The following is an 18,735-nucleotide window of genomic DNA, read 5'->3' as shown; positions in this document are numbered from 1 at the left end:
ACTCGACTTTGTGTGGCAACATCTGTGGTCGTTGATGTCACAAACACCAGGAGACGTCAGCCAGGACCATCTAATCCATAACACCGTGAGATAAGGTCAGTCTGTCCAGTGCTGAGTGCCAAATCGAAGACCGCCCTGATAAAACTTCCACAGCAAGGAAACAGAATGTACTCACTACAAAAATATTCCACGCTGAAATCAAAGGTTTCAGTTTCATTTCTTTTTATTGCTTTGATCAATGAGACACACAATTATTTTACAACTGTACAAAAAAGAAATTCTGCAATGATTGGGAGGCCAAACTGAAAAAAAAAATTAAAAAAAACAAAGAAAGTGCACAGAAACAATCAAAAACTTGACATAAAAGACATTCTCGTTTAAAAGTCCCTTTCCCAGAAATGAACCACTCAAACTGGATAGCTGAGGTACTGAAGATTGCTGAGATAAACTCTCGATCCATCGACCATATCATTGCCTCATAACACACACGCACTGACGGTCTGTGGGCAACACTGAAACCAGAGTTACTGATACAACAAGGCACCACCAGAGTGTCTCTCCTCCCACAGCAGGCGTTCCAAGACTGCTCCCACGTTCCTTAACAACAATCCCATTCACAACGCCATGTTGTTGGGGAGCATTTTACAGATCCTGCCGGTGATATGATTATTACTGTCCTTGTCTGATGAACAGGTGATGTTCTCGACGTGAGAGAAATTTGAAATAGGACCATCTAGGACGCCTAACAAATCACTTTAAAAGGCTTCTCTAAAATTCATAGCAAGTTTTTTTAAGAGTTAAAATGAAGGTTAGCGACTGAATCACCAGCACTTAAGAAATACGCAGTATCTTTTCTGCTACTAAAATGTCACACATTTTCATTTTGGCGTCGTGTAGAAAGGCTATGAAAGACTTACAAAAGGAAGCTCAACGGCGGTGCTGCGTTTACTGTGCGCATTTTGATAAACTGATAAACTCTTCAAGTCAAACACATGAAAGTAGATCTTTTAGGGCAATGTTATGGAACTGAAATCTTAAATGTTTCACCGCATGTAAACAAGTCACTTGTCGACATAGATGAACAAAATGCCACACAAGAAAATCAGCAACAACATCCTTAAATAATTTACAGTCTCCTGGGAGGAGTGTCAGACACTGAAGCAGCTGATAGTCTGTTGTTTACTTGTTTATGTTGTGAAAACAACTATAAAGCACTTTTGAGTGACAGCTGAGCGATGCAGTTACAACTAAAAGTGTCATTTTAACCTTGTCAACTCCAGCAAGCCACTGTTTTCATTCAAACACAACCTCTAAGCTTTCACCAAACATCATCAAAAAATGATTCATGGATGTATTTCCACAAAAGTACCTTTTTGCAGAGTTGTTTTTTTTAGATAAATAAACTGGAGCTGAAGTATGGCTCCATCAGCATGGATGTGCCTCCATCATGTGTTAATATGACGGTGTTTTAGAACCTTCCTTATTAAATGTATCACTTAAGAGCAAAACACATCCCCGACACAAGCAATATTTCACCTGCAGCACTGCTCAGTAAACAGTGGAACCCTCGCGCCACATTCACACTCCTGGATTTTAATCCAGATCAGGACGCGCACTTGTCGCGTGTCAGTCGCCTGCAAAATCCAGAAATCTAGTTGACTAAATATCTGGATCAGTGTGCAACAATCAGCCTAAAGAGACCACATGAATAAACCTGTGGGAGGGTCGTCTTGCAATAGCTAACGTCCCAATTTTTCTGCCACGTTCTCATTTTGCTTTTTTAAGTGACTTGCTGTAACAACCACAAACAACTTGGCTCCTTTGTTTCTTGGGGCCATTTGTTTTTGTAACAAAAGATGCTTTTTGCGCATTTCCTGTGTCATTCCTCTCATGTATTTTAACTCTCTTAAGCAGAGAGCCTGGTCAGGGATCAGATCCCCCAGCGATGCAACTCAGTCACGTAGTATGTTAACTACAAAGATTCCTGATTTAAGACAGCACGTGAACTTTGCTCTCCTAGTGAAGCAAAGATGTTTCAAAACAGCAGGTAGTGGTCGAGTACAGACAATGGAATGCTTAAAAAGCTACTACATGCAGAATGTTGTCATCTTGGGAGTTAGTAGACAGGCTTGTAGAAAATCTGACCACCCAGCAATCTGCGTTTCAGCTCCATCCACAGTAGGTGGCGCTCTCTCTGGGATCCCTTCATGAAGCCGCGGTTCTCTTGAGCACGCCGAGACAGATAAGGAATGACCTCGTTGACTGGGCCGTACGGAACATATTTGTAGACGGGGAAGCCTGCTTGACCTGTGTGGAACAAAGAGCAAGGAGATGTGTTTTTAAGTCAATGTCCGCTATCTCCGCCGTGACCTTCAGATACAGACGTGGCAGAGGACAGGCTGCTGTCAGCCTGCTGTCCTGGAGGACACGTGGAAGCAGTTTCTAAATCAATCTACGTGAACTCAGAGCTCAGTCAACTGAAATCTATTGTTATTTTGTTAACATTTTGAACAAGTATTTTATCAAAATAATACTGGAGGTTTGATATGAGATATCTAGTGTTCACAAGAGAGAAAGTCACAAAATGTTGTTGTTTTTTTTAATCGTAAGTGGAAGAAAGACTACTAATCATCGCTTTATTAGTGATAAAACCTCCCAAAGTCTCTGGGCTGTTTCCACCCAGATGAAGATGTGCAGTCTCTCACTTGCATCGGTTGCACCTTCAGATAAACTGTGTTTACACTGCAATATTTGCTAACCAAATCAACACTATGCCATGTAAATGTCATTTTCTGATGACAACCAGACAGTCATATTAGGAGTGAGACATTGTCAAAGAATATTGCACTCATTCAAAACCTTAAACTGAGACAGTCTCAGACAGAATGAGATCAAAAGATCATTGCAGGTTTTATAAATACAGACCTCCAGCCGGCAGCATCTTTATCATACCGGGAGGAGGTGCAGAGGTTTTTTCCAGAGAAGAAAACTCTATTTTTGCTCATCCCACATTCCTGTAATGTATAGGGTTAGATTGAAGTCTTTACTGTGTAAAGTTAATAATAGAGACAGGACCAGACAGTATGTGTGTGTGTGTGTGTGTGTACAGCTGCTACATCATAACTATGACAGATGATCAGTAATGGTCTGAAATGACATGTTGTACCAGGCAGACTACGGAGCAGGTCACCATCTCTGATGTAAGAGGCTCCCTGAGGGTTGAAAGGGTGATGTCTGTAGGGTTTGGGTGGCCTCCTGCCCATGTGACGTAAGCCTCCAAGATTTCATAACGTCTGTTTACTTATAGTATCCATGCTGTGCTGGAACATACCTAGCGGGAAGCTGATCTGGTCACACATGCCCAGCAGCTGTCCAAAGTAAACTTTATTCTCAGTGGGTGAAAGGCCCATCTCATTCATCCTGGAAAAAAAAAACACACACACAGAGAAGGGTTGTTACATAACCAGAGCTGGAGTATGGCATTCCGCCACCAATGTGGCAATTTCATCCTCTAAATCCTTTAGTAGCTTAGAATTATCTGAGACATTAGCTTAAACCATTAGAGATTTAAGACTTTCATGTGTGTTTACCTAAATCTGCATTAATTCAATGTTCTAACGTCTTTATATTTTTCACACAGAACCTACTTTTCTAGGGTAAATTTCACCGTGTCCTCATTGTGAGTTGCCACCATGATGTTTGCTTTCCGGCTGTGATCGATGTCCTCCAGCAGGTACTCCAAACACCTGGACCAACAACAAAGCACAGGCTGTTAAGGATTCTGAAATTTTCTAGCTGAATCGGGAAGTAAAACCGACGACTTACTTGTGATACATCTTGTTAGTGGCCTCATAATCTGGGTTTACCGGGTCTTCATAACCAATCTCCTCAGCTCTGGCTCTTTCCTGGTACATGTAAGCTCCACGAACCAGCTTGGCACCAAAGTACCAGCCCTCCCTCCGTGACAGCTCAACATCCACCGTAACGTTGTCGTAGGCTTCCTAAAGACACAAGAAATAATTCCATCACACACTGCCTTGTATCATCAACTCAAGGTATTACAAGGTAAAATGCTTTTTGGTTTGATATTCCAGAAAGCAAACAAAAAACAGGGTGCATCCACGGCATCAAAATCTAAATTGTAGATGTGTCAAACAAATATTCCTGACTGGATGTGCAAATCATAATGTGCTGTCACAAGGTGACCTGGTGACAGTCACTGAAGATTTAAGACAGCTGAGGAGTAGGAAATACTTGGACCAACAGTTGGGTCCCAAAAAGGATCATTTTAGTTTGAGGCATGAGACCAACAAGCAGGATCAGTCAGTGGGGTCTCACCTTCAGGTAACACTGATACGTGTTGAATATGATCGGCTTGTCTCGGTTGAACTTTCTCTGCATTTCCAGGGTCAGGCGACTGATAGCTGGTTGGAAGTACGTCTGCTCTGCATCAACCATGAGCCTCACGCCATTCTGCATGGCATGCTGGATCACACACACACACGCACGCACGCAAGCGAGCACACAGAGTTTTACATGTTTAGTCCGTATGGTTGCATATTACTCTATTTATTCTCATAATTAGCCGAAAATAACGTTTGTTTTTTGAAAAGTATTTCTGAAGTTCTTCCTCCTCACCTTGGCCAGAACATCCACTCTCTGCAGCATTCTCTTCATCTGTCTCTCCTCCTCAGCTGTAAACTTTTTCAACAAAGGTTCCAGCTGACCAGTCTACAAAACAAACACACAAAACAGCACAATTCTTGCAGCATTTGCCTCAATAGACAACATCAGAATAAACACACACAAATGACGTCAACATGGGACAAGTGGTTAGGCGTAGGTTAGGTACGGGAAAGCGTGAGGGTCTCGATGGTTTTTGCCTGTTTCAAAGTAAAAGAGAAGGCATCCTCAGACAGGTGGGTGTCAAAGTGCAACACAGGTCAACATCTGTCAACACAGCAGACATCTGTGGAGCACTCAGGGTCCCAGAGGAGCATGATGTTATTGTGCACGACTTGTTACTTTGATTTGGATCACGTTCTTCTCTTGAGAAGACATCCACTTCTGATCAAGTTACATAAACTGCCTCGCCTGCATCTGCTTCACTCCTCTGTTTATCGTACCAATAATTATATTGACATTTACATGACGGCAACGGTCAGAAGTGAGCATTAAGTTCGTTCTTCATGTCAATGATTAGAAAGCGTTCACCTTGAGTTTCTGTTATCAAATTCTGTATCACTTCTGGATAACGCTTAAATCTCTTCAGTGAAGCATTTCTTGGCCCCTCCCCTTTCAGACTCACGGATATGACCACTCACCTCAAGGTTGGGCACCATCAGAAGATTGGTGATTGTCGTTGTATCATTAATCAAACTGTTCCAGTCCAACAGATCTATTGTTCTGGAAATAAAATGTGACAATCAGCATCAGTGAAAATAAAGTGAAACATGAAATTCCTTTAGAGTACGTCAATGAATGTTGTCTTCAGCTAATACTTCTCTGAATGGGAATCAGATATTTTATTATGGCGTGATTGGATTAGATGTTTCATCGTAAAAGGTACGAAGTGACTGCATTAATGTGAAGGTTCTGCTCTTCTTGCATTAATGAGAGGCTTTCTCACCCTGACAAACCCAGCTTCTCTCCTGTTAACCAGTTGTCAATGTCGTCTTTGGCACCAACACCCAGCTCAGTCAAACTTTCCTGGAAATGACATTCAGACATGGTTAAAAACGAATCATATTCCATCCATGCAGAAAAAAAGAAATAGTTTAGTGTAGTTTGAATGCGCATCTGCATAAAATAAAAGAAGTTGATCAAACAAATAACATGCACTGACTATCACACAGGCCTGAATGTAACTCTGTATGTGTGTGTTGTATGGTTTTTATCGTGTGTGAGCCTGCATCAGTCTGAAGGCTAACAGACACACCTTGAGTTGTTCCAGTTCCAACCTCTGTTCCAAAACCCTCATATCAGATATTCCCTGTTGTGCCGCCAGGAATTTGAAGAACCGTCTCCACTTAACCAAGACCTCTGAGAACTGGAGCTGTTTGGACACGGAGCCATTCAGTAACTATCAAGTTACAACACCGCGCCCTACAGAGCTGGATTTGTCAGTGTCATACACGCCTCTTGCTCGCTTTCAACTGACAGGTAATTTTAACTTTTGTCTTTCGACTGAAGGCTGTGTGACTTTGAACTGTAAACAACTGACTAACACAGGAAATGCGGCCCCAAGACTTTGCAGTTTCCCTCTTATCTGCTTATTGTGGTCATTATATCAAAAATCTAAGTACAAGACAACTGCATGAATGAATGCACGATCATACTTGGCTAATGGCTTCATATCAACAGTGGATAATATTTTATTTCCCCAACTACCCAGTAACGTTGCCACTGTCCGATCAGGACAAGCTAATGTTACTGGTGTGATAAATTCATTGCAAAGTACTTTGGTTAATATACAGTGGAAGACTTTAAGTCACACTTACAAGGAACTGTGGGCGACCAAGAGCTGTCATTTTGATGGCAGAAAATCCATCAGCAGACGCTCCTCCTGAAACCCAGAATTGATCATTAAAAGAGAACGGCTCATGATCCACAGAGGTAACTGATAACAGATCCTGCCATAGCAAATAATTCCATCCAAGCATGCTTTAACGGTCCAGAACATAAAGTTTCAGGCAACGGAATTCAGGGTTCTATGACTCGATTTCAAGTCTATCGATCTGCCTTTACCTCCACAACAGAAATAAGACTTCTGCACATCTGATCAGTCTGACTGGCAAATAAATAGTGCCATCATCCTGTTCCTGACTTCTAAAATGGTGATACTAGAAAATACCTTATCCTCTTCAGAACACGCAGTACTTCTAATATCCATCATCACCTGAAATGTGTTTATTATGGAGTTCATGTTTTATGGCCACTATAATAATAATAATAATGGTCCAAGTAACTAACTGATATCATCCGTATTAACTGCTCCCACAGAATCCCTCCAACTCACCAGAGGCTTTTATGCAGTTTATGAAAGTTTCCATCTGGTTGTCACATTTGGACTCATCTGCGTAGAAGTATGTCCGAGCACTGATGACGCCGCCGCGCCGGTCCCCAAACCGACGATGAGCCTTGTATTTGCTCTCCCGATGATCGGCTTCTGGAGTGAAACAAGGAGATTATAAGCTTTTCCGTACGACAGCAGAGCTCTACCACCTAACTTTTAACGTGCATTACCAAGATTTTTCACATTTTTTTTGTTTAATTTGAATCATCTGTTAATCAGCAGCATGACATTAAATATTTAGTTAAACGTCTCAGTGGAAGTTTAACTGATGCCATTGTCTTAATAGAAATTTCAAAACTTGCACTTCCTTTTTGAGAAACGTGATTTACATTTTGAAGCTTTCAGTTCAGCCTTCGATGAATTCTAAACTCTAATTTGCCAATAAGCTGTTTGCAGTTAACAAGGTGAATTTGATACAGTTCATGGCTGATAAATCTGTGCATCCTTAAAAGTTAATTTTATCGCAGCTCATGAGGTCAGATGGATGAAGACCAGAAGCAGTTCTGGCGTGTTAACCCTGCCACTCTGTAACCTGACCCACGTGTCTTCTGGCTGTACCAATGAGTAAATGAAGACTCACAAGACTCACTAGATCCAAATATAACCAGTACTATCTGGTCTGGACCCCTGATTCGCACGATTGAGCATACCAACTCTGACGCTCAGCACAGACTCCTGTTACACTTGCTATGTGGAAACCGCGCAATATTATAGCAAACACATAGCTAAGCCCTGCCATCGTGGCCTTACATGCTACCATATCGCTTCAATGTGTGTGTGTTGTTTTTTTTTTTTAAATCTAGTTTGGTTGTTTGTTGTTGCTGCTATGTTTCCATGTTCATAATCTCTCCAGAATGGAAATACTATAAAAAAGAAACTAAATAATAATCTTTTCATTTACATTACGAATTCTCCATCATTATATAATATTCCATACATTTGAGTCACTCAATATACACACCTGGACTTTCTTTCTCTGCTTCAGAAACACATGACCTAGAAAAAAAGTAGTTTGGCATCAGATGAGAACAGTTTGATTTGCACTTAACGACAGCTGATAAAGGTTATTTTTCTACCCATATGTTCATTCTGTCAGTTTACATATGGTTTAATAATCTTGACTGACATTTGATTCATAATTGCTTGATTTGATCAAGTTGATCAAGTTTGTCTACACGGAAACCTGATAAGAATGGTGAGAAAAGCACTGGAACTAAGGATTCAAGGTTGAGGAAGGGATACATGTGACGAGGACATTCTTTACAGACATGACAAATGTCAGGTATCGAACAGACCTACATCCTTCACTCTATCATCTCCCGGCAGCCACCAAACTCTCCTGTTTGGCAATACAAAATAATCTTAGGAACCATGGTCAAAAACTGTGCTACTCTACTCGTGCTTAGTGAGGTTAAAAAACAAGCTTATTTCCCTACTTAAACAATTGTGTCACACTTCTAAAGTTACCAGCATATTCTAAAAGGCTGCCTGTCTTTTCATGAGGTACTTCCCACATCGGAATCACCAGCTCAACCAATCACAAGAGAGGGGTCTGCCCTAGCCAGCCAATCAGGGACAAGCACTGTTTTGCTGTTACTACTGGTTAAATAAAACACAAAAGGGTTTGACTGCAGTCTGTTTATGTGGAGAAACTCACCACAGATTACATAACCCATGGTCACGGTGAGGAGCTCGACAGGAAACAGACATACACACATATATATATACAGGTCACAGGTATATACACACACACACACACACACATATATATATATATATATATATATACACACACACACACACACACACACACTGTATGTATAGACAGGCTTTCAATCTCTATGTTTTGATCAGGGAAATCGCTTAGTTAGCTATTGTACCTGAGCTGAATAGGCCTTTAAAAATGAACAGCAGTAAAGGACATCTCACCTTGATTCATTTGCTCTTCACGTTATTTCCCCCTGATTTAACCCCTTTGTGACGAATTATAAAGGATCTTTGGGTACCTTGAAAGGCATTATTATTGTTAGTATTATTAATATTGTTCATAAAAAGGCATTATTAGTAGTATTATTATCATATAGCCAGTCACTTTCCAAGATAACTTTAGTTCACTAGCAGTTTATAAGTATAATTATACAACTACAAAGCTATTAATAAGGGAAAACTAGTTCTTGTGATGGTTTCTAACTTGTGTTTCTTGCACAGCACTTTACAGGAAGGTGGGGTCACTTTCAGTTTCCAGGTTCTTCCAGTTTCTGTCTTGTTTTAAATCCTGTGATACAATTACATAAGTTCCACCCAGTCCCCCACTTTTAATTTCTTCAGAATATTGCATAACTTTTGGTGCACATATGACTCGTATTACTGACGCAATGACAAGTAACTGATATCAAACTCTGTACATTTTGTCAATTTGCCAGATGTACACAATACATACTCCATCTCCTTCGTCTCTGCCTCCTCTTGTGTCAAGTCCTCCTCCACACTATAGTCCAAAACTGCACCCACACCAAAGGCCTGATTTTTCTGAATTAAAGGCTTGATGGCTTCGTGGTCTTCTCCTGCTACGAACTGGCCATAGAAGGTCATCTTCATCATCTTTTCGAACATCCACTGACCAAAAAGCTTCTTGCTCAGGTCCATCAACTGAAAGTAAAACAGGCAAGTATTCCACCTCAGTCTGGTGAGAACATTGAGTACCCTGGTCGTCTACTCACAGGCAATGACTGAACTTCATTTTGACTTGGCATGTTTGGATTGACTTAACCATAAAGATGTTACACATTCGTGAACGTGTTCTCACTTCTATCGTCTATAGCTAGCTAAAAAGTGCTTCTGTTAGCTTGTTTCAGGGGGAATTAGTTCTTTAAAACTGTTAACTCACCTCTTTGTTCTTCTCAACCAGGATGTCAATCGTACAAAGCTTGAAGACCAGCAGACTTCGCAGCAGCTCTATGTTATCTTTACTTTTGTAGGCTTCCATGGTGTTAGAGAAATCTATTTTTATTCTATTCAACTTTTGGGCTGTGACATTTTTGTGCTCGCTAATGACCTCGACGGGTTCCAACTTAGTGCATCCATCCATCGGTGGCTCTTTCTCCTCCTGGCTCTTGGTGGACACCACCGTGGACCTGTATCTTCCAGGAGAGGAGCATATCCTCTTGACATGGCCAGAGTTTGCTCTGGACAGAACCGACAAAATCGCGGGGAACGACATACTCTCTTTTCCTTTTAAAAGTTACGACCCCGGAACCGCGAGATCCTACCTCGAGCTGGGCGGTAGCGCTGCTGCATTAGAAGCGCGCGCTGGGCGATTTATCCTCCAGCGACGGGGGCGGGGCTTCTCTGGTTACGTCACGCGGACATGCCCCACCTCGAAGCATGTTGAAGCTCGTTTTCTTTTTCTTTTTTCTTCGTTTATTTCCCCCCAAATGATAAAAAATAAAAAGCATAAATACGCGATGAAGCGGTTGTTGGGTTTGTTTTAATTTTACATTTTCTGATGGTACATGTTACATATCCTTTATATGTTCTCCCCTTTACAGTATGTTTAGTTATTTATTAAGTTCAGAACAGTCTAAAACATATCACATTTCCCTGTTGTGGGAATAATCAAAGATTATCTTATCTTATCTTATCTTATCTTATCTTATCTTATCTTATCTCACACAATTTTGATGATGACAGGTGTAGACGCATTATGACTGGTGAAGCATTATGACTGGTTAATGTCATATGATGATGACTACATATTTTTTGACAAGTTACATGAGCACTAGTCCAAAAGCTTTGTAGATGACATGAAAAATGGATATCACTCAACTTAAATTAGATTCCAGGTTTTGACATTTGAATTAACTTAAAGCCATCCAATTCTGATCTATTTACTCTTATTGTACAATGGAGATATCCAAAGCCCCCCTTTATTCGTCTTATCAATGGTTTTAAGACTTTTTTTTTCTCGTGTCATTAAAGGAAACGCAAACTCTCGACGTTAAACCCCAAATGGATCGCCGTGGCCATCAAGGTAGTGGTATTTTTCTCTCCATGTGGGGGCAGCACTGTGCAAAACGCGACTAATGCCTTCCGGAAATTTGAAATAGAAGAAACCGACGATGTTCCTTGGCTAACGTGGCTAGCCTACATGTAACGGAAGCAGTGCAGCGTGTGAACGGTGAGTACAAATTTTACACCCGCTCGTCGTAAGAGGTAAACGCACACCTCAAGAATTTTAAACTTTAACGTGTTTTGCTAATCAACAGTGCAGTTTAATTGGTTATTCGTACAGTCTAGTGTCAAAATAGCCAAGACACTTGTTAGCTTAGTTAGCTGACCTTACATTCTAAACAAAGAGACGGGCCGGGTGTCCTGGAATTTATGCTGCATATAAAATTATTTTACTAGTTTTTTTCCCTTCATGGCCCAAATCGCTATGTTTGAGCTTTTATTGAAGATATTTTCTTTAACTTCAAAGACAGCGTGTAGACGCTGAGGTGCTGCGGCCTAGTTTAGCCCTAGCTGTGAGCTTGGTGGCCTATCACAGCCACCGCTAAATGCTAATCACAACCACCGTTAACAATGCTTGCCACCGGTACGTGTAACATGACAAAATTATAAAATACGACGAATTCTTGGATTTAGTATTTTTGATACGACTGTACATGTCAAAATTACACATCAGCTGGAAGCTAACAGCTTTTGCTCGGGTCAACGTTGTTAAACTATTGTTTCCGCTTTTTTCATTTGCGATTTATAGTGTTTGAAATATCTTGCAGGTAGTAAATCAATTAAACTCGCTTATAATCGCTTTTAGTCAAAAGTTATATCACTGTGTTTTGCTGATATTTTGATTGTGTTGATAGTGGTCTTAAGATGAGGAAAAATGAAATTGAGGAAATACGAAAAATATTCATTCACTTCTCACATGGCCGGAGTGACGTGATGGTATTGTTATTGTAAAGGAGCACAAAGAACAGCATACTTGTGTACAGTTCGATTTTGTATTCTGTTTTAGACAAAAATAAGTAAATTAAATTTAAGCAGGGTAATTATTTTTAATGTTAGTCAGATTGACTGTCTTGTTGCTGGATTGGAAAATACCAACAGCTTTAAATCTGTTTGATCAATAAAAGTTTTGTATACCCAGCCTGTTGGAATGTGTTTATTAAAATTCGTGGACTAGAGTTCTCCTGTTGCATCTTGTATATTTTCTGGTGTGACCTACAAGATAACATGTAATACCTTGATTTGATTTAATAATACCCTTTTTATAGTCACATGCTAGTAATTGGTGGACCTAGGTAAACTACTGAAATTGTAAAAATGTTTATACACGCCAGTGACAAGTTAAAGGAAAACAAATTATTTCACAATTACTAAAATTACTTTTATTTTAAATATTGTAATACTCATTAATATTATATCATGAAATACTACATATTATCCTTGCTAATGAAACTTGAAAATGCTATTGTACACTGTTATTGTAGAATTAATTACAGCATAGTAGTAACAGTACATAATATTACCATCTATTTAAAACGGGAAATTGGCATGGTCCTGCGACTCTTGACAAGGCTTTTGATATATCACATGTATGTACACACACTCACATAATGCTACATAATGTTCTTCTTTTACCTTCACTACTCTGTTTGACAGCTTTCAGGCTCAGATCCAAGGCGCTGTGTCATTTGTCTTGTATTACTGTCGTGGTTGAATCCCTCCTTTTCAGTATTATTTTTGTCTAAATTAAGGAATTGCAAGAGGATGGACTAAGTTTTGGATTGGGGTTAGGATAAGGACCACTTGGACTGCTATCTGTGAAAACAAGAAGTGATCTTAAAGTCTGCAGTTGCCCCCCTCCCCCATTCTGTGTCAGCAGTGCAATTCATTCCGCCAATATGTCAGATGGACGGATCTATGTGGGGAACCTCCCCATGGATGTCCAGGAGAGAGACATTGAGGATCTCTTCTACAAATATGGAAAAATCCGTGAAATTGAATTGAAGAACAATAGAGGCACTATACCATTTGCCTTCATCCGTTTCGAAGACCCACGGTGAGTTTTTGGGATGGTCCAATCACATTCCCCTGTTGGATACCTTAAATTTCATGGTATAATATCGTCTCCAGTGACTGCCGGCAGGAATGGATGGAAGAGTCATATCCAGGTCTATGTCCACTAGTCAAACAGGCGTACATTGGTAAGGAGTTCTTTGCTCTCTTCTCTTAGGGATGCAGATGATGCCGTCTTTGGAAGGAATGGATATGGATATGGAGACTCCAAGCTGCGTGTAGAGTATCCTCGATCCACTGGGGGTAAATTTGGTCCTATGGGAGGTGGAGGAGGAGGCGGTGGCGGAGTTGGTGGAGGAGGAGGAGGTGGAGCAGGAGGACCTAGAGGAAGATTTGGACCCCCAACTCGGAGATCTGAGTTCCGTGTCATAGTGACTGGTAGGTGGACGTCACAAGTTGTAGCCAGTTAGTAATTTGCCCTCTTCATGGCATCCTGGAGGTCATGGAGACAAGTAGAACAGTGGGACTAGTAGATGGACATCAGAATGAGTTCTAGGCAGATGTTTCGCTCTCGCGTGGCATACTGGAGAACAGAGGGACTGGTAAATGGATATCGGAATGAGTTCTTGGCAGATATATTTCTCTCTCATGGCGGACTGGAGGGACTAGTAACTGGATCATCAGAATGAGTCCTAGGCAGATATGTGTCTCTCTCATGGCGGACTGGAGGGACTAGTAACTGGATCATCAGAATGAGTCCTAGGCAGATATGTGTCTCTCTCATGGCGGACTGGAGGGACTAGTAACTGGATCATCAGAATGAGTCCTAGGCAGATATGTGTCTCTCTCATGGCGGACTGGAGGGACTAGTAACTGGATCATCAGAATGAGTCCTAGGCAGATATGTGTCTCTCTCATGGCGGACTGGAGGGACTAGTAACTGGATCATCAGAATGAGTCCTAGGCAGATATGTGTCTCTCTCATGGCGGACTGGAGGGACTAGTAACTGGATCATCAGAATGAGTCCTAGGCAGATATGTGTCTCTCTCATGGCGGACTGGAGGGACTAGTAACTGGATCATCAGAATGAGTCCTAGGCAGATATGTGTCTCTCTCATGGCGGACTGGAGGGACTAGTAACTGGATCATCAGAATGAGTCCTAGGCAGATATGTGTCTCTCTCATGGCGGACTGGAGGGACTAGTAACTGGATCATCAGAATGAGTCCTAGGCAGATATATGTCTCTCTCTCATGGCGGACTGGAAAAACAGCGGAACTAGTAGATGGATATAAGAATCGGTTCTCAGCAGATATGTTTGTCTTGCACCCATGGCGGACTGGAGGGACTAGTAACTGGAAATAAGAATGAGACCTAGACAGATGCACTTCTCTCTCATGGTGGATTGGAGATCTAAGGGACTAGCAAATATGGGCAAACCTTTCCTTGGACCACCTCAATCTGGCCCACAACATCCACAATGGAAAATACAACGTCAACCCCCCCCCCCCCCCCCCCCCCCCCCCAAAAATCAATACAAATCAACTATGCTAATGAATGTCTTTGCCAATGACTACAGTGAATCAGTACTGGTATTAAACCTCCACTCACCAGAAGGCGCATTCTCGATTGGACCAAAGACCTCAAGTTGATTCTTGTTCACTCAAGTGACAAACTAGTAACATTAGCTGTTGTGATGACAGAATCAGAAGTTGACTCTGTTTCTAACCATGAGTGGACACCTAAATATTTTGTCACAAGTTTTGAGTCTAAGATGGTATGTTTGATATGCCAAACGAATATCGTGGTGTTGGAGGAATACAGCATCAAGAGACCTTTTACGACCAAGCATGCTAACTATGCCACAAACTTGTCATCGCAGGAAAAAGAAGAAAAAGCCAGGCAGAATATTTTTACAAAGCAGTCCATCATCCAAAAAATCATCAACTAAAGTTAGCCACAAGCTGTCACTCAATCTCTCCATGTTACTGCTCCGTTGTCCAATGTCTGGCCCTTCGCTTATTTTATCTAAGTCTGAATGGCCCTCTGGAAACAACCTGTTGCACACCCCTGGACTAGTAGCTGGACGTCAGGATTAGTAGTAGGCAGATGTCATTTCTCTCTCTCTCTGGCTTGGCGGACTGAAGGACAAGGACTAGTAGTTGGACGTCATGTGTCATAGGCAGGCATTGGTCTTGCTGTCTCTTCTGGAGGACTGGAGGTCAGTTGGACAAAGTGGATCAGGTCAAAGCAGCTCCTTAAGTCATGAAAATGAAAAGTTTACTGAAATGGGTCATGTTGGCTGCATAATCCCAAACATCGGCTGTAGTGACTGGTAGGTGGAATTCTGTCATTGTATTAAATTATTTGCTGAATGTGTATTAATCAGAAATTAACACAAGTTGTGATTGGGTTCCTAATGTTTGAAGAAAAAAAAGTGTCAGACTGAAGGTAAATGTAGCTGCTTTTACACGGAGCCACCCCCCCCCCCCCCCGGCATCAAAGCTGATGAGCCAGTGACCTGCCTTTGCTTTTTACAAAAACGCTGACAAACACAGCATATTAGCATGCGTGTGTGTGCTTTTACATAGCAACAGCAGGAGGTACAGGTGTACGTGTGAGTACAGCAGTGTCTAGACTGCTGTTTAACGGATTGGACAGAGATATTTTCAAAACCATAACAGGCACAGTGAGTGTCTAGGTGCTTATGCTGCTAGCAGAGTACATGTATGCGACTCTACAAAAAAAAGTCAGATGGATCAAGCTGGATGCCGGTTAGCTGGGAGCTCATGGTGAACCGCATGATCAGCCCGCTTGCACTGTCCCATTTACACAAAGATCGAACAACCCCGGCTCCACCCCTGACACAGGCCTGATACTACCTCCAAAAGGGGGTTAATTGGCAGGAAAACTCATCCCCATCCACCCCCGCCTTGTGTCTGTGACGCTTACTAAGAACAGCAAAGCACATGAAACCAACAATAAAAGGGCTGTGTTTTGCCAAAAAAACAAAACCAAGGCACACTGTGCTGAATTCAGGCTGTAAGCACTCTCGACACTCCGTCGAATGTTTAGTTTAGGGGAGTAACTACATGGAAGATAGATTCCTTGTGGAAGTAAATCTTTCTTTGAATCCATATTAAATAGCACAGTAACAGCAAAGTACAATATATCCTATGGATATAATCACTCAGAACACTCGGTTACTATTTGATATGAAGAATTCATTTAAAAGTAACAACAGCATAATACAGAGTCGCTGGTGCTTTTAATTTGAAGGCACTTTGGTAGGTAACTATTCTGTTCTTGACATGGAAATCCAAAGAATTAATAAGACTGAAGTTACTGATTGAAGCCTCAGTTTTCAGAGAGGAATTGATTACTCGGGCTCATCTCTCGTCGCGACTCCTTTATAATTACACAACTGTTAAAGCTTAATGTCATAGCCAGTATCAACAAGCTAGTGCTTCCTTTCCACTCTACAAATATAAGACCGGCTAAAATAGAACAGATTCCCGTCAAATCGCCAATGCATCAAAATGCAATGCGTTAACCCACATTAACGTGACATTAACCATCCTCTTACATTTAGCTTGTTTGAATTTGCATGAATCTGAATTTGAACTAGGTCGCATTAAAATGACCTTAACTTTTAAAACGTAGCTTAAGATTTTTATGCCATGTGATTTGAAAGTTACAGTTCTGTTTGGATCGAACCCGAGGAGGTTGTCTTATCTGTTTCTTCCCTCCCAGGATTGCCACCAAGTGGGAGTTGGCAGGATCTGAAGGATCACATGCGCGAGGCAGGCGATGTTTGTTTCGCAGATGTGCAGAGAGATGGAGAGGGCGTGGTGGAATTCCTCCGTCGGGAGGACATGGAGTATGCACTGCGCAGACTGGATAGGACTGAGTTCCGTTCTCATCAGGTGAGTGCTAAAGATGAGGATATTTAATTGACCCTGATTAAAGGGAGAAATATTAATTTTCCCCCTCCTGTAGGGTGAGACTGCATACATCCGTGTATTTGAGGAGAGAGGCACTCCCAACTGGGGTCGTTCCCGTTCCCGCTCCAGATCCAGAGGTCGCTATTCACCTCCCTACCATAACAGAGGATCGCCTCCTCCACGCTACCAGTCCCCCCCACGCCATGCTATGTCACGTCATAGTCCACCCCCCAGGAGGCACCCCCCACAGCATAGCCCACCGCCACGTCATTATCGATAGAAAGGCTTGTCATTTGTAGAGGAATTGGGGGGAAAATGTTTTGTAATTCTTTTTATTGCTTTTTTTTTTTTTTAACCCCAGGCCTTCTCCTAGAACACATACATTCCATCATCAGAAACCCCTGCTCCTTCCCTCCCTCCGCCTTAACTGGGTCTACTGTATGTTTTAAACACCTATTTGTCTCACCTGGATACAGAATTGTTGACTTTCCTCTATTTTTTTTTTTCCAAGCAGCTACATTTGATTTATAATGCATATGAGCTGTAATCATCGATGGCGATCTTGTCAGGAGCCATTACACACGTAATGGCCAAAGCAATGAACACAGTTCTGCAGCTATCTGGTCATCATGCTTCCGTGCAAAAATGCTCCTTTTTGTGTCAGATTTTAAGTTCTGCATTTGTGAAATCTTGCAAAATCACCATTTGAAGCACCTGTGCAAAGCGCCCCCCACACCCTACCCCCTGCTATTCACAACATGTCAGTAGTGAGCCTTTTAGAGTAGTAGCACATGTTGACTGTGAGCCTCACCTGTCAGGTTTTCTTTTTAATAAATGAGCCTGTGACTGAGGTGGCCTGTAGGTGGACTTTCATTTGTATGCATCTATTATGTTGTTTTTTTTCTTTACCAATAAAATGCAAAATTTTACTTTTTCGTATTGTTTTATTCATGTAGAAAAACTGAGGTTTAATAGATGCCTTAACAATATCAAGATTCTTTTGAAGGTTTATCTCAATTTCAACTAATTAAGTTTTAGTAGGGGCGGCACGGTGGTGTAGTGGTCAGCACTGTCGCCTCACAGCAAGAAGGTTCCAGGTTCGAGCCCCGGCTCCAGCACAGGATCTTTCTGTGTGGAGTCTCCATGTTCTCCCTGTTCCTGTGTGGGTTCTCTCTGGTACTCCAGCTTCCTCCCACAGTCCAAAGACATCAAGAGGGGACGAGGCTGATTGATACTCTAAATTGACTGTAGGTGTGACTGTGAGTGTGAATGGTTGTCTGTCTCTATGTGTTGGCCCTGTGATGGACTGGTGACCTGTCCAGGGTGAACCCCGCCTCTCCCCTGAAGGCTGCTGGGATAGGCTCCAACCCCCCCGCCACCCTTAACAGGAATAAGCGGAAGAAAATGGATGGAAGTTTTAGTATGTCTGTGCTATAAATCATGTAGTACTTGAGTGGTCTGGTTAAAGCAAGGACATCAGGCCTCATTCATGAATTGTTCTTATGAACTTCAGGACATTATTTAGCCCTTAATTTAGTCTTGCAGGCATGAAGCTGAGCTGTGCGCTGTTAACAACTTCTGTCTCATCAATGAGCAGGGGCATTTTTAATTAACTTATGAGCGCATCAGTTGTTAAAACCTGTCTGGAAATATAAACAAGGTACATTGAATGCAAAATAGAATATTTTAATACAC

The 18,735-nt window shown here is 41.7% G+C and overlaps 2 protein-coding genes across 3 annotated transcripts; one reads left to right on the top strand and one right to left on the bottom strand.

Annotated features, from left to right (window-relative positions):
• Positions 1–54: 54 nt before the first annotated feature.
• prodha (proline dehydrogenase (oxidase) 1a) lies at positions 55–10,382 on the bottom strand. 2 transcript variants are annotated; one of them, XM_086187726.1, is made up of 14 exons: positions 9,963–10,382; positions 9,516–9,724; positions 8,037–8,071; positions 7,019–7,165; positions 6,501–6,565; positions 5,939–6,055; positions 5,630–5,709; positions 5,325–5,406; positions 4,639–4,731; positions 4,339–4,485; positions 3,826–4,001; positions 3,648–3,746; positions 3,332–3,420; positions 55–2,307 (listed from the first exon to the last, which is right to left on the bottom strand). In XM_086187726.1, exons 1-14 carry the CDS (start codon positions 10,293–10,295, stop codon positions 2,117–2,119), a joined length of 1,863 nt encoding a protein of 620 aa, XP_086043852.1. In that variant the 5' UTR covers positions 10,296–10,382; the 3' UTR covers positions 55–2,116. The 2 variants fall into 2 exon arrangements, with proteins under 2 accessions (XP_086043852.1, XP_086043851.1); XM_086187725.1 differs by having other exon boundaries at positions 56–2,307; positions 7,019–7,168.
• A 750-nt stretch (positions 10,383–11,132) lies between these two features.
• Positions 11,133–17,969, top strand: srsf9 (serine and arginine rich splicing factor 9). The gene is made up of 5 exons (XM_086187542.1): positions 11,133–11,252; positions 12,963–13,139; positions 13,314–13,534; positions 16,850–17,022; positions 17,096–17,969. Exons 2-5 carry the CDS (start codon positions 12,982–12,984, stop codon positions 17,318–17,320), a joined length of 777 nt encoding a protein of 258 aa, XP_086043668.1. The 5' UTR covers positions 11,133–11,252; positions 12,963–12,981; the 3' UTR covers positions 17,321–17,969.
• The last annotated feature ends 766 nt before the right edge of the window (positions 17,970–18,735 follow it).

This window comes from Aulostomus chinensis, chromosome 19 (assembly GCF_037954235.1).
Source record: "Aulostomus chinensis isolate RoL2024-O1b breed Wild chromosome 19, RoL_Achi_v1.0, whole genome shotgun sequence".
In the NCBI taxonomy this organism is placed as follows: Eukaryota; Metazoa; Chordata; class Actinopteri; order Syngnathiformes; family Aulostomidae; genus Aulostomus; species Aulostomus chinensis.
The sequence above is the reverse complement of the archived record's forward strand: the minus strand, read 5'-3'. Positions and strand labels throughout refer to the sequence as shown.

Coding starts and splice junctions, on each gene's coding strand:
- prodha (XM_086187725.1), bottom strand. CDS start 10,295: ATGTCGTTCCCCGCGATTTTGTCGGTTCTGTCCAGAGCAAACTCTGGC. Junction 6,566..7,018: donor AAACTGCATAAAAGCCTCTG/GTGAGTTGGAGG, acceptor TCTGGGTTTCAG/GAGGAGCGTCTGCTGATGGA. Junction 4,486..4,638: donor GAGTGGATGTTCTGGCCAAG/GTGAGGAGGAAG, acceptor TGTGTGATCCAG/CATGCCATGCAGAATGGCGT.
- srsf9 (XM_086187542.1), top strand. CDS start 12,982: ATGTCAGATGGACGGATCTATGTGGGGAACCTCCCCATGGATGTCCAG. Junction 13,535..16,849: donor GTTCCGTGTCATAGTGACTG/GTAGGTGGACGT, acceptor CTTCCCTCCCAG/GATTGCCACCAAGTGGGAGT. Junction 17,023..17,095: donor CTGAGTTCCGTTCTCATCAG/GTGAGTGCTAAA, acceptor CCCCTCCTGTAG/GGTGAGACTGCATACATCCG.